The 25,600-nt window shown below is 36.5% G+C and overlaps 1 protein-coding gene across 3 annotated transcripts in view; it reads right to left on the bottom strand.

The window, feature by feature from the left end:
- Positions 1-20,642, bottom strand: part of LOC139981488 (receptor-type tyrosine-protein phosphatase delta-like) — a 234,767-nt gene extending 214,125 nt beyond the window's left edge. For all 3 annotated transcript variants that reach the window (XM_071993903.1, XM_071993912.1, XM_071993923.1), the window contains exons 1-2: positions 20,190-20,642; positions 2,190-2,573 (exon numbers count right to left, since the gene is read on the bottom strand). In XM_071993903.1, the coding sequence (XP_071850004.1) occupies positions 2,190-2,265 (76 nt within the window). In that variant the 5' untranslated portion in view covers positions 2,266-2,573; positions 20,190-20,642. The remainder of the gene's footprint in view (positions 1-2,189; positions 2,574-20,189) is intronic.
- Between the last annotated feature and the right edge of the window lie 4,958 nt (positions 20,643-25,600).

Raw genomic sequence — 25,600 nt, 5'->3', positions numbered from 1 at the left:
ATGCTGTAAAATATGGCAAGTTCAATGAACTGCACAAAACATCGCATCATTCAAGCATTTGATAGTTTCCATAGATCATATTCTGAAAAGTGCTAAAACTAATTTATTTTCTTCCTTTTTTATTTCTCTATTTTTTTTTTTTTTTAATCAATATCAGAATATCACTAGGATGACACGTAATTGACAGTTTCAGTAACTTATTTACGCTACAAGTCCTTAATATCAATACGCGATACATCTTATAGGTCTGAATAGAATATTTGTTTGGTTCAGATTCTTCTTATCTCTTTCTTTCTCTTCCCCTCCCCCCACCCCCCCACCCCCCCCCCCCCATTTATCAGACCTTGGAAAGCTTATAGAATATATCTATGCAACCAACCATCTATGCTAGATATCAAGTTTATCAAGGATATGAAATGAAGGGAAAACCAATTATACTATGCACGTCACAGAAATAATTAAGTGAAAACATTTACATTTTGAGTGGCACAGCATTTATGAGGTTTATGAATTCTGAATTAACTGATGAATATCATATCAGATTCTGCGTAAAATAAACCTGAGACGTTTACAGTATATTATTTTACTGTTTTTTTTGCAATACACACATAACCATTTGCTATGTGATACACAAGATGAATTATCCTGTATGAATATCGTTTTTCAGAACAGGTTTTTGGAGGGTTTTCCATGATTGCGGTAAAGCCTGTCTATTCTATCATAATCAGAACCTATAGCCCTTGTCACAATGTATTATTGTGCAAGCATCATGTGTATAGTTCTAAAGTCCTCAACTTTTTCAACATTCCAAGGAAATATCTGAAAGTTTGTAGGGGACACAAAAGCATTTCTTATCGAAAAGACATTTCTTGTTGAAATGCTGGTTTTTTTTATACATTTGTTGAAGCTACTGTTAAGTCTCTTTTTCCTTTTTTTTCTTTTTCATCATAAAATCACATCACACTTCAAACTACAACAGAATTTCCACAGATGAAAAGCTATTTTGTTTTAAACAGGAGAACCTGTCCTGCCAAGGAGATGAACCCGATTCCTTATTGATCAAACTTACCAAACATGGTGTGACGGTCGAAATTTGTATTCCCCCATCCCATCCTTCCACCCCCCACCTCCTCCCTAGCACTCAATCTCTCAGTAATCTTGATTAACATGGATGGAATGTCTCTGTAAGGCAATCTTACTGGACGAGCTGGGACCGCTTTGACCTACATCAGGCGCTTTAACAGACTGTACATCCTGGACTTGGGGTACTTCAGTCGGGAACTTATTAGAACAAAGACCCTCGACATTCAAAAGTCATGAATAATTCATGAAACCCTGTCTGACTGCATAGGCAACTTTACCCTTGAGTGTACAGTATTTTTGTAGGATTTTGAGCCAATCCCATGATGGGTTTCAGAAATGTGATCTCACATTCTCCAGAGACAACTAGGAACTTTAACATTGTGTCCCACAAAACTGTAGAACAACAGTGTCAGACATACTGTAAAAGCCCGGACATGTCTCTCGATAGACCTACCTCCAAACTGCTCCTGTTTACATCCAAACTAAAAAAAAACGGTAGATTGAAAACTTCATGAACATCGGTGTCAAAGCCTGGGTTTCCACATATGAGCGTGTAATACAGGTACTTACATATATATGCACAAATTAAAATGTCCAAGTCGTTGACAAAACCAAACCAATGCTCATCAATAAGCTGATGAATTCCAGCAGAGAGTACCGGTCATATACAGCAGAAATTACCCTCTCCAGCTTACCTTCTTCTCTCCTTCCTCCCCAACCCTCCACCCTCCAATCCCCCCCTCTCTCCCTCAGGTGATAATACAAGGCAGGCAAGAATACTTTTTCAGAGCTGGGTTTTTGCTTGATTTTGTACCTCACAATAATTCCTACCTGTCTCTCTGGGCAAGTATTTCTCCCCCCACCCCCCCCCCCTGTCAGTCAAATCCATTGTGCCAACCGACTGACATAGGATAACCTGACCTCTTAACTACCCTGAGCACTGTAACACTTGGTATATATATTCCATGAGAGGAGTGAGTGACTGTAGCATCTCTGAATACCTCTGCATTTCTCCCTGGAGCGATAAAAGCCCTCAGAGAGACAAGAAAAGTGGAGAGAAAGGAAAAGAGCGGAGAAAAAATAACAACCAAGACAACTTTACTCACCACCATTGACAGTTGTGCTAGTCAAGGCTGCTGATACAGCAGCCAAAATGAAGGCAACAGCTAAACGCCACTCCATCCTGCTTTTCCAGTGGGATAACTTTCAAGTACGAGAGGCCGTCATCGAAGTTCTAACAGACGGGGAGATGAATGAATTCCTCTCAGTGTGTAGAACACTTTAACTACCAAACTTTGAGCTGTCACAGTTGGTAAAAATTGTTCCTCTGTGTTTTTGTCTTTTAACTCCTATCCTGAAGCTAGATCATGAAAAGTGAACTGCAAAGTCCACTTATGCTCTCATATCTTTTTCTCTTCCCCTGTGCCCCTGCAACGGACGACCGTAGACGATGATATCAGACTGGTACCACACTGGTTTCCGCAACAAGCCTAGGAATGAAAAGAATGTAGAAATAAACCAACTGAGTGCATCACAAAGAGCAGATTTGCTTCTCCTATCGGGCTTAGAAACCACAAACTCTTTTCTCTAAAGGATTCAGGGCAAAGAGGGGAATTGGAAATGTGAAAGTATGTGATTTCTTTTCTCCCCTTTTTTCCTTTTTTTCTTCACCCCCATTTTGCTCCTTTTCAATTGCCATATCTATTACAGAATAGGATTTATTTAGGGTCCTGTTACAACATGTTAAAGGAATCTGTAAAAGTGTTGCAATCTGTTCTGAGCTGTGTTGCTGATTCCCTATGCTAAGTCAAATTGACTAGTCTTTAAATTGTGGTTTTTTGTGTTTATGGAGCAAGTCAGAGGGAAACAAATAAAAGCATACAGTTTTAAAGTGCCAGAAGTACTGTATCATATCCTTCTCTAAGACGCCCAAGGGGGTTTAGTCAGAGTAATGACCAGCAACCGTACTTCTACTAAATTTAAAATAAAACTGTTAGCAAACTGCTTATCGGCTAGAGAGCCTGTGATACAGGTTAACCGGTCTGTATTCTGTGCTTGTTTTTGTCCCTTCTGTTACTGTTACTTGTCATTCAGCCTCTGAAGAAGGTCCTGCTAGGATCGAAACGTCAGGCCAACTTACTTTTACACATTCTACTAAATTTCTCATCTTTTAACAATTTGCAACAAATTAACGGTATATGTCCAGATCACTGTTCCCTTTTACATGCAGATTTGTAGTAAATCTGTACTTGAATTCTAGCATACTTGTTTGTACTTGTACTCCCTTCCCCCCCCCCCACCCAGGGATTTGTACTTGTACTTACTGCATTTATTAATTTGTAAATCCAACAGACATTCTAGTGCAAACTAGTGCAAAATTAAGTACTCATACTAATGCGCTCTTAGAGCCTTGGGTTCTTATTCGTACCGAGGGGAATTCTTCTTGTATTCATTCTCTTGGAGTTGTACTCATATTCCAAGTCTGATAACTGCCAGAAGACAGACTTGTAACTAGTGGGTCTTTAACCTGTACTCCTATTCTAGCATATTAGCCTGTACTCATATTTATAACTCACAATCTTGGATTTGTACTCATTTTCAGTGGATTTAACAAATCTATGTACTCGTGCATGACTGAAAAACTCACATTCACGCATAGAGTTTTTGCATTCGTTCTAGCACCTGGTAGTGTCCTAATATATAGGTACGGTAGAATTGACAAATGGGATATCAAAAAATAATATAGTAGAAAGAAGAAAGATGAGATGATATAATGATCCTGCATCAATAAAACCTACAGTACTGTACAGAATCATTATGAAGTCTACCATGCATATACATAGGACAGATTAGGGGAAAAACTGATCTGGTTTGACTATTTATGACGGACAGGTTTGCCAGTCTTTTCACAACCTTTAGTATTCTCACTTATACTGTGCCAAGAGTGATCTAGGCTTAAACACATGGCAGAGAGAGAGATGGGCTTGGCTTTGTCGAAGAGACAGGTTTAAGTGAGGACGACAAATGAATAGAGAGAGAGGACACAGAAATGAAGCGATTGCATAATGCAAGACTACTGTACCACTGTATCATAAAGTCCACCAATTTCAGTACATTGGGTAGATTAGAAATTGTAATTAAGACTACATAAATGGGAAACTGTTAATTATTAAATTATGCAATTGAGCAAAGGAGGAACAAAGTTACTCATTGTGATATTAATACTAGTTCATCGCAACTTGAAGGACTGAAGTTATTTAAATAGATGCTATATTTCTGGCTCATAGACTTTGGGTCTGAGACAAACAACGGGCCAAGAATGTCTCCAGGAAGAGAGAGGTTTTCCATGACAATGTTTAAATAGTTTAATGCCCCTTTAAGGAAACACCTTCCAATAGAACAGGCTCCATGTATGTACACAACATTCATTTATGGTTGTGAGGAAACGGGTTTAAGCGAGGAGTGGAGTAAATGTACACAACGGATCATTTATCTCTCTTCAGGATAATCTAAAACCACAGGATAGGAACACTTCAAGACATATCACTACTTTAACCACTGGAAAATATCAACCAATAACAACCACCAATTGGAAGTACTTGGAACTTCAATCCAGGAAGTAATTGTTTGACTTAAGATGAGATATATTGTGAAAGTCAAGTTTGATTACATCGAATATTGATGCAAAGTGGTAATTATGACCTACATCCTTTAATGTAATTGCTTAAAGAATTCAAAATGACATCCCTGGATATTTTTTTTTTTCTTTTTTTTTGTGGAGAGAACATTCCTAAATGTGTCAGTTTGCATAGCACTTATCCATCACACTATTAGTTGGTCCATTTTTTTTTCTTATTGCTAGATAGAGGTAAGGCATCAATATTTACCACAAGCCAAGTTTTCAAGCAAACACTCAACATACAATTTGATGTACAATCAAAGAGATTCTCAATTCGACTAATTTGTCAGTGATTCTGCTGTCTCACATCATTTCAAATAAACTCTAACACCTATGAACAGCGAGTGTCGTTTTCATTGATACCAAAGGTGAAGAAACTCTTCACCAAAACTTGAGAAATCTGATTAGCTGAAGTCATCCTTCGAACATCAACTCAAATATCAGTCGTGTCCGTAGCTTTGTCAATACGAGAGATTACGACGACCGAGACTTTACATAATATTGTCTTCTAACTGGGAGGCATTTTGTCAAAAATGAAGAAGACCTTGCCCACATCCATGCCATCTAGCGGTCGTGGGAGATATTCTTGAGTTCACGTTGAAACTCGAAACCAAATCTGTGGTGAATGTAAACTCGTTTTGATCAAATCCGCTCAAAACAAAAACAAGGGAGATAAAAAAGAACAGAAAGCGCCTTCTGGAGAGCTACCACCATGTTAAATGGCCGTGGAGAAAAAGGTAGCCTTTATTATAACAGCGAGTAATATTCAGACTGGTTCCAAATTTTGATTGATTTGCCCTTATTTTGGAGTGCCGGACATCATCTTACTCTAGCCTGCTCAAGTACCATCCTATGATGTTACAATAACCAATCATCCTCCTGGCAAATGCAAATTTGTAACGCGCAATTTGATGAGAGTTTACTGAGTCATGTGCACGAATCGGTAATCAATACCGAAACCCCTCGAGAATTTTGCCACAAATTAAAGATGCAAACCAAACTGTACTTGGATTTTTTTTGTTTTTTATACGAAATTTGGAAATAACAGAGAGCAACGGTCAAGCAGGAACCGATGACACTGGCTCGACCGTCGTAATACCTTGAATCGGTTCTCGTGATCAAAGGCGGTCAGTTTTAATGTATTCCATTTCCTCGCAGTTCCAACCAAAAAAGTGGGATTATATACTGTAGGTGTCAAGGTTCGGTCACTAGTAAATTACCAGAAGGTGATGAAGGAGAATGCTAATGATGGAAACAAGTTTATTTTGAGTGATGTAAATGATACCTAATAAATATGCCGAGCAATCTTCAACGAGAGATGACCTGCAGAATTCTACAAGCTCTGTAGATCCCCAAAAGTATGTCGAGTGTGAGGAAAAAAGATTGAATGAATCTATCAGGAGAAGCAAAACTTCAAGTTAAGAATTAGATCTGTCTATCGAAAAAAATTACAATTTGTGGACTATGTTTAATTTTGTTAATCCCTGAAACTCCTTTCCACACATCAAATGTACATACATAACTTGTGCTCTCAATGGTGAAAGAGGGTATATGAGTATATCCAATATTAAGGAAATATGACGTGAAAAACGTCCAAAAGTTTCTCTTCCTCTTGCTCTGAAAAAATATCTACTGTCTAATATGACTAGAAGACAGTTGTTTAGGAGCAGGTACTGAAAAAAAAATATATAATTTTTATTTGAAATTGAGCAGCAAAAGCTGATTTGGTTTAGTGTATCTACAAGACACAATAAGATCAATGTTTCACGCCCTATGCTATGAATATCTCTCTTTCTTTTTCTTTTTCCCTTCCTCCCTTCTTGACATGCAACAATTTTATTTAGTGAATTTGTTCTCCACACAGCAAACAATGAGCGAATCTCATTGGGGGATTTTACCAGATGCAATTTACCGACTTAATCTTAATTCTCAGAGAGCCTTATTTTACCCAATTTAAAATCACTTAGTAAGACATCAAGGATATCATATAAGGTATTGCAAGACATTGAACTGATTTAAGTTCCAACGTCTTCTTCTTCTTCTTCTTCTTCTTCTTTGTTTTCTTCTTCTTCCGTTTCTTCTTTTTTTGCCAAATGTTAGAGAATTAATGTGTCAATTCAGTGTTTCAGTCTCCCTTTAGTAGTTCTTGCAAAGCCTTGTTTCTTAGTACTAAGTAGGCAAGCAGAGCAGACGTAGCACATGATCAAATCTATAAATCTGCTTCAGAGCACTGATTAAATTTAGTGATAAAGAAAAATCAATATCATTCAATAATTTTGCCACTTTAGGCAGTTAAATCCCATCTGTACGTCAAACTGTCGTCTTTTTCTTGAGAAATAGGAAAATACGCTAAATTACCCTGTGGTTACTTCATTCGTGTGCAGGGAAGAATTATGTTCAATGATTTAAAATCAAAACGTTATCGGAGAAACTTTTCGCTGCAAAAATACACCAGGGCAAGAACCTCGTCTCTGAAATCATCTCAATTCAAGCAGGATGAATGGCACAAAGAACTTCACTTTATTTTTTTTATTTCTATATTTACATCTATTTTCTTTTTCAGACCTAAATTAAACCAACCAAAGAGAATAAATACATGATATGAATGATCTTAAGTTTATTCTCCTCTACTCCAGTTAACAAAACTCCAATCAAAAGAAAAGTAGATTACTTTAACAATATTACTTACTTCAAATGAAAACATTTTAGACAAGCTGTGATATACTTAAGTATGAATGATAGATGATGCGATTCAAACGGAGGGAAAATGTGTTGCTGCTAGAAAGTCAGAGCTCTTGCCCTCTTTCTGGAGACAGAGAAGCAGTGGAATGTCAGAGGCAGAGGAAGCATGGAGGTAAAATAGACCTCCATGGAGGAAGGAAACAGGAGCTACAAACTTACTGTACATGTAAGAAACCTCAGTGCTTACATCCTGGGGTTCATTTGCTCTGCTATTTCCTCTAGCAAAGTGGATTAATTTATTGAGCAGTACACTGTCCACTTTAGAAAGCCAGGTAATTTCAAAGGGCATCTGTGAAATATCCTGGAAAGTCAATGAATGGTCCGTCACTCATTGTTCCAACTGCCAACATGCATTTCCCTGCCACCCTCTAAGCAGTTTCTCTGTGCCTCACTGTAGATAGTACGTAGCTTCATGAATTAAAACTTTGCAATGTTTTGAGAATTAAAAAAAATCAGGACCAAACCTCCTTGGGAAGTTTTTAGCAGTCACAAGTTTATAGGCATGCAGTTACTGTCGACCTTTAAGCTCCTTTAAAAAAGCGGCTTTGTTTAGATAATTTTTAAGAATTATTTTGACCCCCTCTTAGGTTAAAAGTCTTGTACTAATAAATAGAGTTCATTAGATTATATAGCCAAGTTTCATTTCAAATACTAAACTATTAAAAAGTTCAACATTTTGTAATTTCAATGTTGCTTTAATCTGTGTTTAATTCTACTATGCATCAAAGTGACCACATTACAAAATGTTCAGAATTTAATCAACTTCTTAAATTACTTAAGCCTCTTGAACCTTCATTTACTTGATAACTCTAGATAAAATACCTGAGTGTGATCAATTATTATTTTATTTTGAGAGTAATATTTACTTGGTAGCTATGGGCAACTTGCCGAAACCGTGCAGACTCAAGAAGCGGCTTAAAAATGCCTTGGTACCTCAGCTTTAATTCCTGCCCTGTATCATCTAACAACCAGCAATGCCAAACTGCACTGAGATTGAGTGTAGAAACGGAACTCAAAAATCAATGAGAGGTGAATAACCACAAACACGGTAACCGAGGTGAAAACTAAACAATTAGAGTTAGTTGTAATATGGCTTGAGAAAGTAAAGAACTAAAGACTAGGATGACAAATTAAATAATTGATTTGTTGGCTGAGGCTCCATCCGGCTACATTAATGGTTAAACGACAACTACTGCAAGTTCCATTCCTTAAAAATCCATAAGTGAATGAGGGCTGTCTTTTTTTAACTCCGAAAAAAGGCAAAGAAAAATTATTACCGCCAAGTTTCCCATTAAATCAATTCCAAGCATCCTTCTATAATTTTCAAGTTATGTAAAAATACAAAACTGAGCATCAGTGTAGCTTCAAGGTAATAACCCATTGACGAAGACATTCCTAATTTTTCTTCTCTCCTTCTAATGTTCCCACTGCTTATAAATCATGCATGCCAATTTTAGTTTTGACCAAGAGCACCGCATTAGGAAGGGAAGTCGCAGCGGCCAGGCAGGCCAATTTTGCCGCAGCTCTCCAGCAGTTGAACTTTCTAGAAATGGTTTCAAATTCCATTTTATACTGACTGCAGTGTCCTTCAAAATACTATTTATAATCCAAAAACATTCATGTTGGCTGACAGAAGAGGAGAGGGGGGATGAACGTGATAGTTATAGTTTTTCAAATTTGACTTTTAATCATCTGAAATATGGCCATGGCTATAAATGATATTGTCCCTTATCAAGGGCTATTCAAGCATTTCTGCTATAATTTCCATTTCTCTGTCCAGATAACAGATGACAAGTAAGCAACTTAGTACATTTGTTATGTAACATACTACACATGCAGCACTGAATTTTTTACCGAGTTTAGTCATATCTGACGCTACGATACCATGAGAACTTACGGTAGGTAGCAATATAGCAGCCTGGACTTACTACAGGGAAGATCAGTGATAAAGCAAATGTAGTGACAGGGAATTTTAGGAGATAGTCTAAATAACAGATAAATATATAAACAAGGTAGGTGATGTGATGTGCAATTGTAATGGGGAGACAGGTAAGTGAGGAACACCAGTGGACGACTATCTGTCCGGTCCTTCCTAATACTTGAATCATCGTTTCAATTTTGTGAAATAAACAGGAGCTTCAGAGTCTATATTACAAACACTGACTTGAGGCACACATTTACAATTAAGAACCTTTAGATTGCAGAGAAACAAATTTGAATAAATATACACAAATAACAGGCAATATGTACACTTAAATAGATACAGAAAAGTAGCATTTATAACAGGTTCAAGGCCAACATGCCCACCACAATACTTCTGGTTTGTTCCTCTCTGTTTACTCAAGTTTCTTACCATGGTAATTAGGTCTCCTGTCATACAACTCAACTTCAAGGCCTTAGCAAATCAAAAGTGTGTTTTTAACTCTTTTGTACTTCTGTGATTTCTGTTATAAAGCTATCCTATAAATCTGTAATCATATAAACTAATCCATTCATATTGTAACTCTTTTATATATATACTATAATTCTAAGATGAGAGGTTATTAACACACTGCATGGGCATTGCCAGTCAACAAGCCAAATTCTCTCTAAATATTTAGTAAAGATATATTACCATAGCAGAATAGCACTGTATAGATCTAATTACACACTTAACAATAAGCATTGTGTAAATGCCCATATATGGTAATCACTGAAAATATATACTGTTTAAAAGTGCACGGCAATGCCCTATTGTCAAAGCCACACATACCTTTGCAATCGCAACGGCTAAACACAACCGAACCAGGCGATTGTTTCCAAGACTGTGGCATGTATCGCACAATAGGTTTCTAACCCACACACGCGCGCAACTACTGTAGTCAATAGCACCAAATGACACTAAACACAGTTCTGTATTCAAAGAGAATATTATCCAATATTCAACCTTTTCTATTGGCTGCATCATAGCCGACTCAATAACAATTATCCAAAAATGTTTTTTTCAACGTTTTCAGTGACTTTGCAATTACGTCAATAGATTTTTCTTTTTCTTTCTTCAATACATCGAGGGAAAGAAAACAACAAATCTGTTGATGCCTGGCCTGCTCTTGAAGTTAAAAAAAAAGATAAATTAAGCAGACTCATTCAAATATTAAACAAAACCGAATTCACTGAGGGTTATTTAACACCCAATTGAAAAGCGTTGGAACCGATCTACAAAAAATGTCTCTACATTGCTAGGATTTGATGCCCCTTGATGGTTAATACAAACTGTTGGCGGGAAAAGGAAATTCCAACAGATCTTTCCACAAACGTTGATTATCCATTTGATCCAAACGTAATCTAACAGGCTTATACAGTAGTTACCAATCGGTGACTGTGTATGCTGTAAAGATTCTTTTCTTTTCTAGCTATATACTGTGTCTTCTATGAATTAAACATTTATTTTATATGTTTTTATTTAGGTCAACAAACTTATTTCATTATCTTATTCATACAGTACTTGTGAAATTCTCAATATGGAATTTGGCAGAAAAATACATTGTGATGTTGGACATCTAAGGCCTTATTTACATTATGGATCAGACACTATACTCCTCTGTGTTTAGCATTTGATTGTTTTTGATGGACCCAGAGGCATAATACATTTGATCCTGTGATTTCATGGTGTCAGCCCCCAACCTCACCAAACAGTGAGTATGAGAAAAGGTTTTTAATTTTTATATTGAAAAGGCACGAAACCCATAAAGCCTTGTGATGTGAAGCTCTGCTACTAATTCCCATAACTAAAATTGTGCGTAACAATGTCAATGGGAGTTAAAGGTCACCACTTGATCCCAGGTCAACACAGAGCTAACTGGGTTAACAATACAATGTTAACACAGAGCACGGGGTCTTATCCTCCCTCCACCCTTGTCAACCAGGGGGGGGCAAATCGCTAGGTCTGATCCGTGTTGAAGTTACAAATTTTACACCGAGTGCTGGGTGCAACACCATGCTCGTGGTCTGTATTAAAACTGGGCTTGAATGTTACTCCTGCTCCTTTAAACTAAAATACCAAAGTTTATAATCAGTGTGGTGTTGTTTGGAATTACATACTTTCAGCTAAACCCTTATCACCATGAGGTCCAATGTCTGTCCATACCTACAACAAAAATTATATTATCAACCCATGCATTTACGAGACCTTTGAGAATAAACATGCTTTGAAGATTTGGTTATCAGGCAAGATTAGAGAACCATTATACCTCAAGAGATGACATACCAGGAAGCCTATCTTTCTTATAATTTCCATTCATTTCTGGTTTATGGTGACATTTACATAACATTCAACATGTACAGAATATGAGAGTGCAGGAATGCAACAATTTTCATAATGGCATTCAAGATTAGAGTTTCATTACATAAAAGTTTGTTAAAAGAGGTTCAAATGCCAGAGTTCAAAAGAAACATTAACCTACGGGGGGGGGGGGGGGGGCTAAATGATTTTGTTTGGGTTTGAAAAGGCTATTATGAAACCCAGTGCACAGCTTATGCATACAATCCAGAACCTAGAAGTCTGGTGTATTTGTAGATACTGTAGGTCTGTCTGTCTGTCAGGCAGCGTCACCTTAGTGTAGGCCTAGAAACATTTGTCACCTGGGCTGTAGAGCTGATGGGATTATTTATCTACACAATCACCCAATCCCTGGACTGAACCAGGTCCTAAATAAATAAAATATTACCCTAGTAGTAATACTACTTACACAATGGTTGAAGTTTCATGGTTAACTGAAACCAGAAAGTCTCTATTAAACCACAGATCAGCTCTCACATTAGGTGTATACCACTCAAAGGCTCAGACAGATTCATAATTTTACTGTGATCATAAAATGCGTACATACAGTACATGCAGTTTGCAACAACGCTTCAATAATTTAACTATTGTTGCATGTTTTTCAGAAACTGATCTCTCTATTCATGCATGAAGTAATGAACTACACCCATAGGTTCTTGCCAGTGCATAAAAGCATTCATGCACAGGTCTACAAAGTTTACCTTCCGTCACTGTGTAGCGTATCTATCATAGATGGACAGCAAAAGCTATTGAAACATATTTTGAAGTAGATATCAATGCTATCACTATATCTTCAAGAATAATGCCTCACTATCCTCCCTCTCCCCAGGTCTTCCACCCCCCATCCCCCTCACCCCCATCCACCTGGGAGAGTATAACATTGCTTACTCTGAATAACATCATATAGTAAAGTACATTAAATAATGTAATTATGACATTCCGTAATTAGTACCATCTACAGTAACTGATCTGTAGCTTGGCCATTACTGTTGGTACGGGCATTCAAGAAGGATGCAACTGTCAGATGTGATTGAATACTCTGACGGGCCAGAGAGTACTTCAGTCTACTCAGCTAGCTTTATAGGGGAAAAAACAGTCCATATGGCAACGGGAACAGATGTTTTACACTTCCGAAATGAAGTGGACCGTTTTGTTGTTCTTTGGTAAGGTGTAGTCTGGTAAAGTATTATGTGTTACCAATATATTGCAGCGGGTAAGGACTGATCAAGCACTTTGTATTCTATACTTAATTCTTGTCTCTGAAAGTTACTGAGTTAGATCGATACAAAGTGTATTGCACTTGGAATCTCAAACCTCAAAAACAGCTAGGGCACGCACCTTCTATGTGACTTACTTCACGATCCTTGGGAATGTGCCGCTGAATAAACTTTTCTATCAAAAGAATGATAAAATAATAACAGAGCGCAAAACATTTATATCACCCAAAGTGTTATGTAGCAATGCAATTAATCCAGATAAAAAATGATTGCATTTTTTCTTTATCCTAAACAAACAATTAATCTCCATTGTCGGCAAGGTACCAACAGAATAATGATCTTAAGTGCTGATAGTTACACCAGAAATGGAGTAGTATGTTTACCATTGGCTGATTTACACCAACATGTATACATGTACCCTTGAAAGATAACTGCATGTACTTCTAAATTTATCAAGCATTGTCTCCTGGTTCTTTAATCTTTACATACACAACTGTTTTCCTTATCATTAGCTACACAACTAGTTTAAAGGACTTCAGCCTGTTTAACATTCAATGAAGTGTCAATTATTGTTTACCACTACACACCTCCCCTTCCTTGACATTAATCACTAAAAATTATATCCTAGTGCATTTCTCAAGTTCCTACCACATTATGCACTTATTCTCCAATTAAATAATTATATATTTTGTTGAAATTCCACCAGTCATGGTTTCCATCTCATGCAAAATGTATTTTAAATATTGAAAGATTTCAAATTGATAATTACCCTTATCAAGATTTGACAATATAAAATTCAGCCTAAAGGGCTTTGTATACAAATATGTCATAAATTTACATTTGCTACAAAACTGTTGAAGCCCTACCGCTAGAGTGTTGTGTTTCAAAAAATAAGCTGTTGTGACAACATTAGTTAAAGAAACTATCACTTTGTAACATCATTTACATACATGTTTTGCATAACAAGAGATCACAATACAAGCAGTATGTTTTAACTTGATTTAGGTATTTGCTGTAGGTAGAGTCAATGACATGTACCCACTCTTCTTGAATATACATACCCAAAAGGTTATCCTACAAGAAGCTATTCTCTGATATCTTTGATATATTTAGGATTTGTAGGTATAAACAAAATGTCATTGTTTAACAAGTTTCCTTCTCTCTATATTGTTCATTTTTCACAAGTTTCACTAATCCTGGAGTTCTACAGTCTTTCTTCCTTCAGACAATACAAACATCTAGTTCAGAGCCTTTTTTATTTCCTGCAGGACAAACTTTGATCCCTAAATCCTGGTCACTTACTATAAACAAACTTTATTTCATACAGATAACAAATACACTCACTCTACAATAAAGCTCAGAGCAGGTGGTGTCTCCCACCCATCATCCACTGTTTACAATGCAGTTTTGTTTACTCTTGGTCAATTTTGACTTGAAAGGCAAATACAAACTGGACCCCATGGAAATGTTTGCAGGCTGATGGAGACAAAGATAGGGGAATTAAAGTGGTCACTTTGCCAAGCATGGAGGCTCTATTACCGACAATTAATATACAACGACTGATTGAAAATCAATGGCCTGATAACATGCCATTTAAAGTAATCAATATACAAACTTTCTCCATAATGCTGATTAACAATAGACGAAAGCTAACACAGGTTTTGCGGTCCAACAACAGAGTTTAATGATGTTAACCTTTCCACAGTTGCCGCCAGTGTATACTGCAAAGTCCATTCTATTAATTTCAACACACTAAGGTCAAACTGAATTTTTTTTTTATTATTATTATTGTTGTTTTCTCCTTTAATACTCTTTCATTTGGAACCTGATTTTTATTGGACCGTGTGACTCACAGTTTTGTTGATCAGACCGGGTTCGTCTAAATATGACAAACAAGAATGGATGAAATCAGGTGTAAATTGACCATTGTTGGTGAGGTTTCTGTGGTTCGGTATGAAGAGAAACCGGCATACTTTCACTATTCCCACAGTGCACTGCATAATATCATCAGAGGTTAGCTCAACTTCACACAATGAATACGAACGGGTTATAAATAATCTCCAGCTTTTGATTCAACTTACTGAAGACTCAATCGAAAGGGGAGGTAGTTAACTTTCTCCTCTCAGAAACTGTAGTGTAAGTTGCAGTATGTAGTGGTGCAGCTGGGTAGTACTTTTCACATTCTGAGTGAGTTAACATGGCAGGCTCTTCACAAACATGATCTAACATTTTGCATGACTGACTCTTTGTATACTCTGAGCAATAAATTAAAAAGTTCATTGTATTCTTCTGCTTCTTTTAGATAAATAACTTAAGGTTATGTTTTGATATGGTTTATCATGGTTTTCAACTTTTCTTTCTCAGAACTCAGCCCTGACCCTCCACACTCCCTCCCACTTCTCACACTACATAAAAGCTAGGTTGGACTATGGACATCAGCAAGTTCTGAAATCTGACAAGTACAAGATCAATTTTCCAAAATCTTAAAGAACCCCACGACCTACTTTAATTAAGGTAAGACAACGATAAGACAAAAAACAAGCAAACAAGAGAAGAATCTTCAGTATTGGATATTTGAGGGTTGATTTGACATTAACATTGATTGTTTTAAATTCCTGAAATGCTTTTAATATCACATTTAATAAACTGACAGTTTTTATCAAGCAATGGACAGAAAGTTGGTCAAGAACACAGTTTACCTTACCATGAAAACCACTTTGTCATACCATCAGCATCACTAACCATACCTTTATGTCAACAAACTGTAGTGTAGATGCAAATAGAGCATACTGCATGCCAACATTTAGTGTACTTTTAGGTGCGGTTTAGACAATGGCCCCAAGACCAAAGTAGAATTGATATAATATCTTTCTTTTTTAAACTTATATCACATGATCACATGCTTTTTATATAGTGTAATAATGCACGTTTTATTACCTCTCCAGGAACTGCCACAATGCATACTGTGTTTGTTCAAAACAATGGATCTCAATATTTGAAAGATAACACAATCTCATATCATATAAACAGTTGTAAACAGTGGTAACTTAGCAACATAATCATATCGTAAGCATCGTGACCCTACAATCACAAATATGGCAAACATCAACTTTCATTCTCCATCATTATCTTCACACGATTCACAAATTTCAAAATTTAAGATATTATACTTTTGGAATTTAACTCACTTACTGTATAAAACACATATCTATACCTACTGTAGCAATGTTCCAATTCTCAACAATGTGCTGGCAACCAGCTTTAATAGTGAATCCCATTTGATAAATAGGAGTAGATTAATGCTATATCATTATAATGAAAGAAATGTTGTCTACCAGTTGACTAGTAAACTTGAGTAGATGTTGAATAAGAGCGTTCTGACAAGAACACCAGTATGCATGTACAATACTTGTCAGTTGAATTAAGTGTAAGATGTAACAAACAACATGCACATTATTAGATCTATGGGATATATGATACATATCCATCAATAGGTTTAGTATATAACTTGTACGCATGTTTTAGGCCTCTGGATACATTTCTTTTCAAGACCTAATATGATGCCACCTATCCAATGTTGCATCGGTGTCCTGCAGTAACAAGTTGCAGTATCTCTGGAAAGCATAACATGAGTCAAGAGAACAGATTTCATGGCATGCAAATGATACTATTAAAGTAAGTTTAGTTACTAAACATGTAGCAATGGTATTTAAAAGCTAGATTGCTTCCAGTACGGAACCTCCTCATTCTAACATTTTGCATGGGAATCCTTCTTTTTACAAAGTTTTGTTTGCCCTAAATAGTGACCACACTGATGTTCTGTGTAGAAGATTTGCCTTCTCTGCCTATACGTAGCAATTTGACCAAATTGAATAGCATTTCAATTACGTCATTCATATTGATTCCCTGTAGTACGTCACTCTTGTATCTTTAGTCTACTCTTTCTAATGTAGTATCTAACTAAGGTTTGGTAACACTGGACATACTATACCATTATTCAAAATTTCAAAGTACGTAATATAATTAATACATTCAATTAGTACATAATGGTACACCAAGGCAATGAAAACCAGTTACATAAATTTCTCTGCAACTTTTTGCTTTTACCATATGATGCAGTATTTCATTTTTCTAAGTAGTCTAGATTGGTTTCATTGGTTCTGAAATTGACCCCTTAGTCGTGATTATGATAACGAAGAGAGAAAAAAAAGTTGTGCACAGAGCTAATCGCTACAGACTTGTCAGAATAACACTTTCCTAAAGTTCCTGCCATTTTCAAGTTTTCTACATGGTTTTAATAAACTTGTAAACACCCAACTCAAATGTCCATTTTGGGAAGGCATCCCATTTCAGCTATGTTATCTTGAGGTCACACTACAGTACCTCTACTTAGTAAACTATAGGACTAGTCAATTAGTAATCGCCTCAAAAGAACTGGTTTTGACCTTAAGTAGATAGCCAGTTATTAACAACACCAACAGCTATACATCCTCTATCCCTCTGAGAGCAAGTTACTCTGGTAACCCTATAATAGCAACACATATTCTGCTTGCAGCATTGTTAAATTCAAAAACACAACACACCTGTGTAAAGAGCCCTAGTCTGTTTAGACCTGGCAAGAGCATGCTACTACCAATAGAAAGAATACTGTTAGAGATTATCACAAACAATTGCTATCTCCAAACAAAAAGCCTCAGATGAAAGGTATTTATCCTGATGTATTACTCTGTACTTTAATGATAGATTATAAACCCTCTTTGGCCTTTCAAAGGCTAACTTGACCACAGGCTTATAGAAAGATTGGGGTCTGCCAATAATAGGGGATTGCTGACAGACCCTGTATTGTTTGCTCTTCTCACAGACTGGCGGAGGACCAGGCAGGCACTGAGAGTACACACTATTATTTATTGGTGCTAAATGACTTTAAGCTCTCCTCTACCACAAGTCCATTTTTGAGAACTCAATAGATGGAAGCAGCAGAGGAGACAAGCCTTCTGCCTGACTGGAGACAGTGCAGTTACGCAGCAACTTAGTTGGCATTGTGTCATCTTAACAGGCCGAGACAGCTTGCAGTCTTCAAGTCTAGGCCCCAAACACTCACTTCAGAATGTTGTTTGAAGGAGACAGACGAAGAAGAGGCCTAATGTTACAAACAATCTGAGCATTTTAAGTGAGATACGACCGTCAATAGGCACTGGCTCTCACAGAGATGCCATAAACAAGGAAAAGAAAAGTTTCTGTGCTTCTTGGTTTATGTTTATATCTGCTGTAACTGGAGCATATAACAACACATGATGGATCAAGAACATTTTCTAATCAGCAAAAAGTACATGATCACTAGAAATAAATAGTGACTACAGTAGTCAATCCAATGAGCTATAGTTGTAATGTAATATTAATATTTAAAATAAAAGTATATCATACACGAGCATTACAAAATGCTGATTTTAAAACTTCAAGAGTTGCTAGTTTCGTAGATCAATGGTAGTTTATAATTCAAGCTAAGTTCACAGAACGATTTTCTGTTTGATGTGTCTCTGCTGTTCTTGGAGCAGATCACACATGATGGGTTAAGATACTTGTCTAAACCATACAAGCACTCTACAACAAATCAGTGTATATTATAAGATTTAGATCTATATGACGTATTACCTTGAGATATCAAATTCAGAAGGCAAGACTGAACTAGGCTCACATATTCTCACGTCATTTGTCATCATTGTCATGTTAGCAGCTAATAATGATGCAACTGGTTTCCAATAATCATGTCACCCAGACACATTTTTACAGAACTTTAATAATTGTTAGACAATTTTTTTTTTTCAAACATTTTTTGTGATTCTTCATTACTGGAAAGAAAATGTGACTAGTTAATCCAATGAGCTTTATTTTTAATGGGATATTAATATTTAATATAAAATATATCATCCAAAAGCAATATTAACAAAAGCTGCCTTAATTTCAACAGTTCCTAATTTCATAGATCTCATAGATCTTTGGTAGTTTATAATTCTAGCCAGGTTCACAGCTAGCCATTTAGAAATCAATCCAATTTCTGTACTGATTAAGGAGCATAATACAGGGTCAAAGGACAACATTCTATTGCTAGTTTTGACAGTTTGTTACTGAATAAATTAATATGGGCACATGACCGAAACTGAGCTATAGCAACTGCAGTTGACAAATCTGTTCTGACCTCACAAAATAAAATCCACTAAGAACAAACCAAACGGATAGTAATTCACTGTTATTAAACTTTTGTCATTTTGTTTTGATATTTAATTCATTGGAGATTTTGATTCTACTTTTGTTTTGCCAATGTAAAGTTGCATCATATTTGTGATTTATTTCCAAATTTTTGGTCTGAACTTAACATCTGACAGACAAACCTTTTCAAAGATGAAAAAGAAATACCTGTTGTTGCTGGTTTACTACATTCTACATTACTTTATCCTTATCTCCTGCTAGAAACATAACAGTAGATCACCAGAACTTTCATTTAACATCACAAATGATCCACCTTGTAAGTTGTGGATTTGCTAGTATCAATATAATAAAAAAGGTTCCTGTTAATCTTTATAAAATGCACTACACTGAATAGAAGTCACACATACAGTATACATGGGATGTTTTATATATCTTTAACCCAATATCTGACACCCACACAATACCAGTGGTACTCTTGTAATCTCTTTCCAATGACACAACATACACTTGATACAGGTAGCAAACTGTATCCCAAATATTCACCTCAAAATAAACCCATGATATGATTGAATGAGTAAATAAATGAATGTTTGTCATTTTTAAATACAAAAGTACATTGTACATTTTATTGTCTTTCCTCTGATCCTTTCCTTGTGCTGAAAATTGTAATGCTACATCCATGATCCATGGTTACTTTGCTGGGCTGAAACATCTAAAAATATTTTAGCCTATGGTTATACTGTCTACGCTTATGCCTAGGGCCACATTGTACCATCATTAAGGCCTGTGTACAACCTACGTATGTGTTACTGTTACTTGGTCTGGGCCTAGTAGTACACTGCGTTAGATTCGCACCGGAAAACTTCTAAAGCAAACTTTTAATAACTAATTTAATTAATGTTTCTACAATCATTTAAGCTTCCAATAAAGGTTTCATATTTACCTTATGGTTGGTAAAAGTTGATGATGGATCCCGTATGTTACGTTATATCTCGTCTTACAAGTAAATAAATCCCAAAACGCGATACCAAACAAGTTTGCTAAAACAAAAGTCTAATAGTAACTCCACTGAACAAGAACGACAGACACTAACGTTACTGTAGACTACCAAAAGTCTGGTGGTAGCAGGTCATAGATGCGATGATAATGAACTACTTTTTCAACCTGACTTAAGCAGTTTAAAACTCAAAAAACAAAGTTCCAATTAAGCGGTATCTCTGATGTAATTGTATCTCCACTTAAATAAGTTCATCCCAGATTTATTCGATCTGTGACGGTTGATGTAAAAGTAATTGTTTTCTGTGAGTGTTCTATTCCGACTGAGCATATGTTCGAAGCGGCTAGTTCAGCGATTGTATTAAAATCAGTATGTAGTGCAGTGTGGCATCAAACACGTATTGTGTACTACGTACGTATATGTGTATATTAGGTTGTGAAGCGTTAGTTGTGGTTTCTTCTACGGAAGCGTAGAATAACCATTTCTGTGACAATTTACCAAGCTTAGCTCTACATACATTTCTATCTATCCTCTCTCTTTTACCTTTATTAATTGAGGGGGGGGGGGTAGCGGTTGTAAAGCGGTTATTCACATAAAAAAATTAACTGAATATTTTATTTCATCCATACGGTCACTTTCAAACTTCGTCGTTTTACAGTTTGGTGTGCTCTTTCGGAATGGCGGTAATGTTTCTTTGCTGATACTGCAAGTTTTACTATGTCGAACAATTGTTACGACGATGTCCTATATACGCATCCGTGTGCAAAGCATCATACAGCTATTTTCAGTAGAAGTTTTTAAGTTTTGAAAAGTTTTCACTTAGCCTAATATATTGACGATTCCAACTCACACACTGATAAAATACCATGATAGTGCGTTGCATAAGCCTATACAAGCTTTCATGAAAATAGTGTGAAAACTCGTTAAAGGAATGTGACAAGTGTTACTTCTTCCAAGGAAAGTTTGGAATGCCTTCACACCCACAGTTTTAAGCCATAAAATATATCACCTGAATATTGAATGGTTATTGAAAATCACTAGCCTGCGAAGCGAATCGGATGTCAATCAAACCAAATACATGAGCTATCAATCACGATTTTAGGTAAAATTAACCTCGCAGAAATATCGCAACGAAACAAGAGAGCAAGGTCGTTGAAGTCTGAATGTCATCGAAGGCTAACACCGACCTAAATGTAATGCCTACAACGGTGTGAGTATCGTAACGGACACCCCTTCATGTAAATCAACATATGCCTATTTCTCACGTGTTTCGTTGCCCACTGTAATTGGCTTGTAAGCTATAATGCCCTTATCATTAAGAACCCTCAAATCAATGCTACAGCCTACATATGGCTAAATTCGAACTTTAGGTCATCGATCATCTAAGGGAATATGCGAGATGTCGACATACCTTGTTAGAATACCAACATATACACGAATGCCGAAAATACGAGTTTTGCCTAGTTACAGACTTACAACAACTCGACAAAACTTTCATTTTGTTCTAGGTACCGAACTACCGACTTATGCTAATTTGTTATCTCGACCAAAAAAAAATATTTTGTAGAGTTACCGACATGTAAACTAGACAAGACAACAACAATTTGGGCTTTGCCGAATTTCCGAGTTACGACAACTTGGCATCTATAGAACAAACATTAGATTTCTGTCGAGTTACCGACTTATGCTACCTTGACATCTCAACACAAATGTATTCTTGTCAGGTTAATGACTTTCCATAACTTCACATCTTTTGCTTCAAGTTATCAACTTGGAAAAACTTGCTGTCTCACGGAAGTGATACCGATGCAACAATTCGTCAAAATGACAAAATAGGAAATTGACGTTTTGTCATCATGACGAGTTCATGCAGTTGTACAAAACATTATGTTTCAGATTTCCGACATTTTGACGATTTAAAATATGTCGTGAAATCATAAATTTACACTTTTTACGCTTACAGCAATGCATGTGCGACAAAACAGCAATACGACAGTTCGACAAGATAGCGAGTTTTCGTGAGTTGGTAACTCGACAAAATACATTTTTTTTTCGAGATGTCAAGTTATCGTAACTCTGCAACTTGACTTTGTTTTTGTTTTTGTTTTTTTTTTTGGGGGGGGGGTCAAGATGTCAAGTTATCGTTAGTCGGTAACTCAATCCAATTTGGGCAAAATGCCAATGATATCGTAACTAGGTAACTTGACAAATATATTGCTTTTTTTGTCCTGTTGTCGAGAGATTGTAAGTCATGTAACTTGGCCACATAAAAAACGTATTTTTGTCGAGATATCGTGGTAATCTATAACAAGGTATCTCGACAACTTGCATGTCCCCTTATGGCTTCCGTAATTATCAGCTTTAGACATTTGTCGTCCTGCGTTGCGACAAACTGAAAGCCCTTCTAAATTTCGAAGAAGGTTCAACTTTAGGTTGCAGTTCCTCTTTGCGAAAGAAAAACTCTCAACGAGACAGAATTGTGTCAAATACCGGTAGCGCCGGTGCCATTATTAGCATTTTTCAGAGTACATGTGACGCACTGTGTAGTAAGAGGTTCTTAAGATAAGAAATGTCCTGAGATCGCCTGCTTGACGGGCGGCATTTCCCACTAGAGAGCTCGAATATAGGCCTACGACAAAAACGTAACAATCATGCTTGCCAAGCAGGCAATCATGGCAATCATGCTTTGCCAAGCAGGCAACAATTTAAGTTTGCCCTACCTGGTAAAATATGCAATCAAACGCTGACTTGGCAATGTTGGCACCCCAAAGTACCGGTAACCATGTTAAAAGTTCTGTTAATTGGATCATGCTGAAACTTCAACAGCATTTTACGCTAGCCTCCGCAATTCAAGTTTCCCTCATTCATCACTTGAGACATTTGATTGTTTTTATTGTCCGTCAATAAATTGCAAGGCCAGCCTACCTTTTGGAATGTTCTTAGAAAACTTGCTACATATCACTAGCGTGCTTCAATTCCTGGGACTTAAAATCTGGTTATTTATCCGCTCTACAATATAAAAACTTCTCAGATCAGAAGCGACTATATATATAAACATGCAAGTCTCGCTTTAGTGATGCAGTTATGACCACTTCAATCATCTTTTTAGAGTTGTCAATCTTGACCAAGTGACTTTGAGTTTCTTAGGTCCCATGCAGTCATATCAATATATAGCTGTATACATTCATTTCATGTGCATACACAAGCAATGACCAACTGGAATTAAGGCAAATAAGTATATACGCTCGCATAAAATTACGAAAGAATGCCCCAGGCAGAAGATACAGTACATATATATATACTTCGAATTTAGCCTCAACATTAATGACCACAAGAACCCTGTTGTTTTAAGATCAAAGGTCATTTAAGGTCAACAGATCTGTCAAATTGAAAAACCTTGTAATTAACTTGTTCCTAACAGCTGTATAGCATGAATGCTCTTGAAATGTTGGTCCATATTTATGCAAGATCCTTTCTGGTCCCTCAAGTATGGTCAATACTTGATCACCTCATCCACTGTAGGCCTACAGTATTACTATTGAATGTTCTCATATACTGTTGCAAGTAAATGACTAAGCACACGGGCCAGGTTACAGTGATTCCTTTTCAAAGTTTATTCTTATTTTAGTGACTCTAGTGACAGAGTTCTGTAAGATTAAACAATATATAAACCTCTAACACCAACTACAATGTAGTATAGGTATATTTGAAGTCACAATGCTTCGATCATAAACGTAATATACACACAAATAGACGTACATTTCCTTGTAAGACAAGCATCTAGAAAACAACAAAAAGAACACATGTTTTTTTCAGATCAGACTGTAAATGTTCACTTCATAAAAAGTTTATGATGCCTGAAAAGTCGCACAGTATGCACATCATTAACTTCAAATAACATTACTATTTTTTGCCAGTACAATGACATTAAGTAAGTGATGGCGCTACACAGCTTTTAATGCATAGTGTGATATAATGTGTAAGTGGGCACGGACGTGTCGATCCTAGCAGGATCTTCTTCAGAGGCTGAAGAGCTACAGCCTCTGAAGAAGATCCTACTAGGATCTAAACGTCAGGGCGGTCAGGCCCTCTTACTATTAAACATTCTCTTACACGTGCTCTTTAGTGGATAAACAGTTTGCTAACAGTTTTGTTTTATTTAGTGTAATATAAGTTAGGAAGAAGTGTTAAAACTTCACACAGCTTGTACAGAAAACTGTAAATGTTATCTTTGTCTACTTATCGACAACCCCTCGAAAGGAACCTGACCACCAGTCAGTATAAACTGTCATTATGAGAGAGAGAAAAACAAGTTTTTAGCATCAAGGGTTGATCGTTGTAATTATAATGCACTCTCTGTAAAAGTTCATAAAATAACAATCTTTACAAAAGTAGCCCGCTAATTTGGCACGATAGGGACGCGAGTCAGGTGGTAGGGGCGGGGGGAATGGGGGGGGGATGCTAACAAAGTGAGCAGCATATCCTCTAGAATAGTCTGGCATCAATTACTAATCCACCACGAACATAACATAGGGTTAAAAGAAATGAAATGCTTGTGTCTATTATTTCAAACTTAGTTTGGCATATCGTACGTGTTGTCAAATCAAAATTGTCTATATATTTTTTTATCTTTGCTAAGACGTCATATTACAAAATGGAAAATATTAATCCAAGGAGTTCCTTAAAGGTCAATATTTCAGGGCACCAATTCAGACAGCTAATGAACCGTTAAATATGTCTGCGATGATCCTCCGATGTGGAAAGTATAATGAATATATAAGAGGAGACATGATAGTGCTTTGCCCCGTAGTGTGTACATGCATCAATGAATAGGTAAATACAATCTGAAAATGTTCATTCACCGATGAATAAGTTAGTCCCTCAGCTCTTGAAATTACGTCTGAATGAGTTGACTTTAAAGTGTATAATTATAAATATCACGGTATACTGTGTCACAGCTCTCGTTAAGTTTGCTTTGGGGTGGGGGGGGGGGAGCTTGTTGGGGTACTTAGGGGAAGGTAATATTAGAATATTGTTAGACTATTTAAAATCAACATGCCATAAAAATGCAAGTAGTTCAACAGCGAATTGTCAGGCCTCTGGATGGCTTTGATTTATTTACCTGGACAGGCTATTGCAGTATAACTTCATATAAAACACAGAGCACATTTGATAAAGTTCAACACCATTTTCCTTGAAAAATGTGTTAATTGTAATGCATTGTGAATTGTAATTTTGGACGGTTAAGCGTTATATTTTCTCATTGAGTTTTGTGTTACATCTGAGGAATTGACCCGATAGTCAGTATGCATAGAGTTGCATGTAAATTATATGGAACTTTATGTAGAATAAAAAGT

Source organism: Apostichopus japonicus, chromosome 2, assembly GCF_037975245.1.
Source record: "Apostichopus japonicus isolate 1M-3 chromosome 2, ASM3797524v1, whole genome shotgun sequence".
Classification (NCBI taxonomy): domain Eukaryota; kingdom Metazoa; phylum Echinodermata; class Holothuroidea; order Aspidochirotida; family Stichopodidae; genus Apostichopus; species Apostichopus japonicus.
The sequence above is the reverse complement of the archived record's forward strand: the minus strand, read 5'-3'. Positions and strand labels throughout refer to the sequence as shown.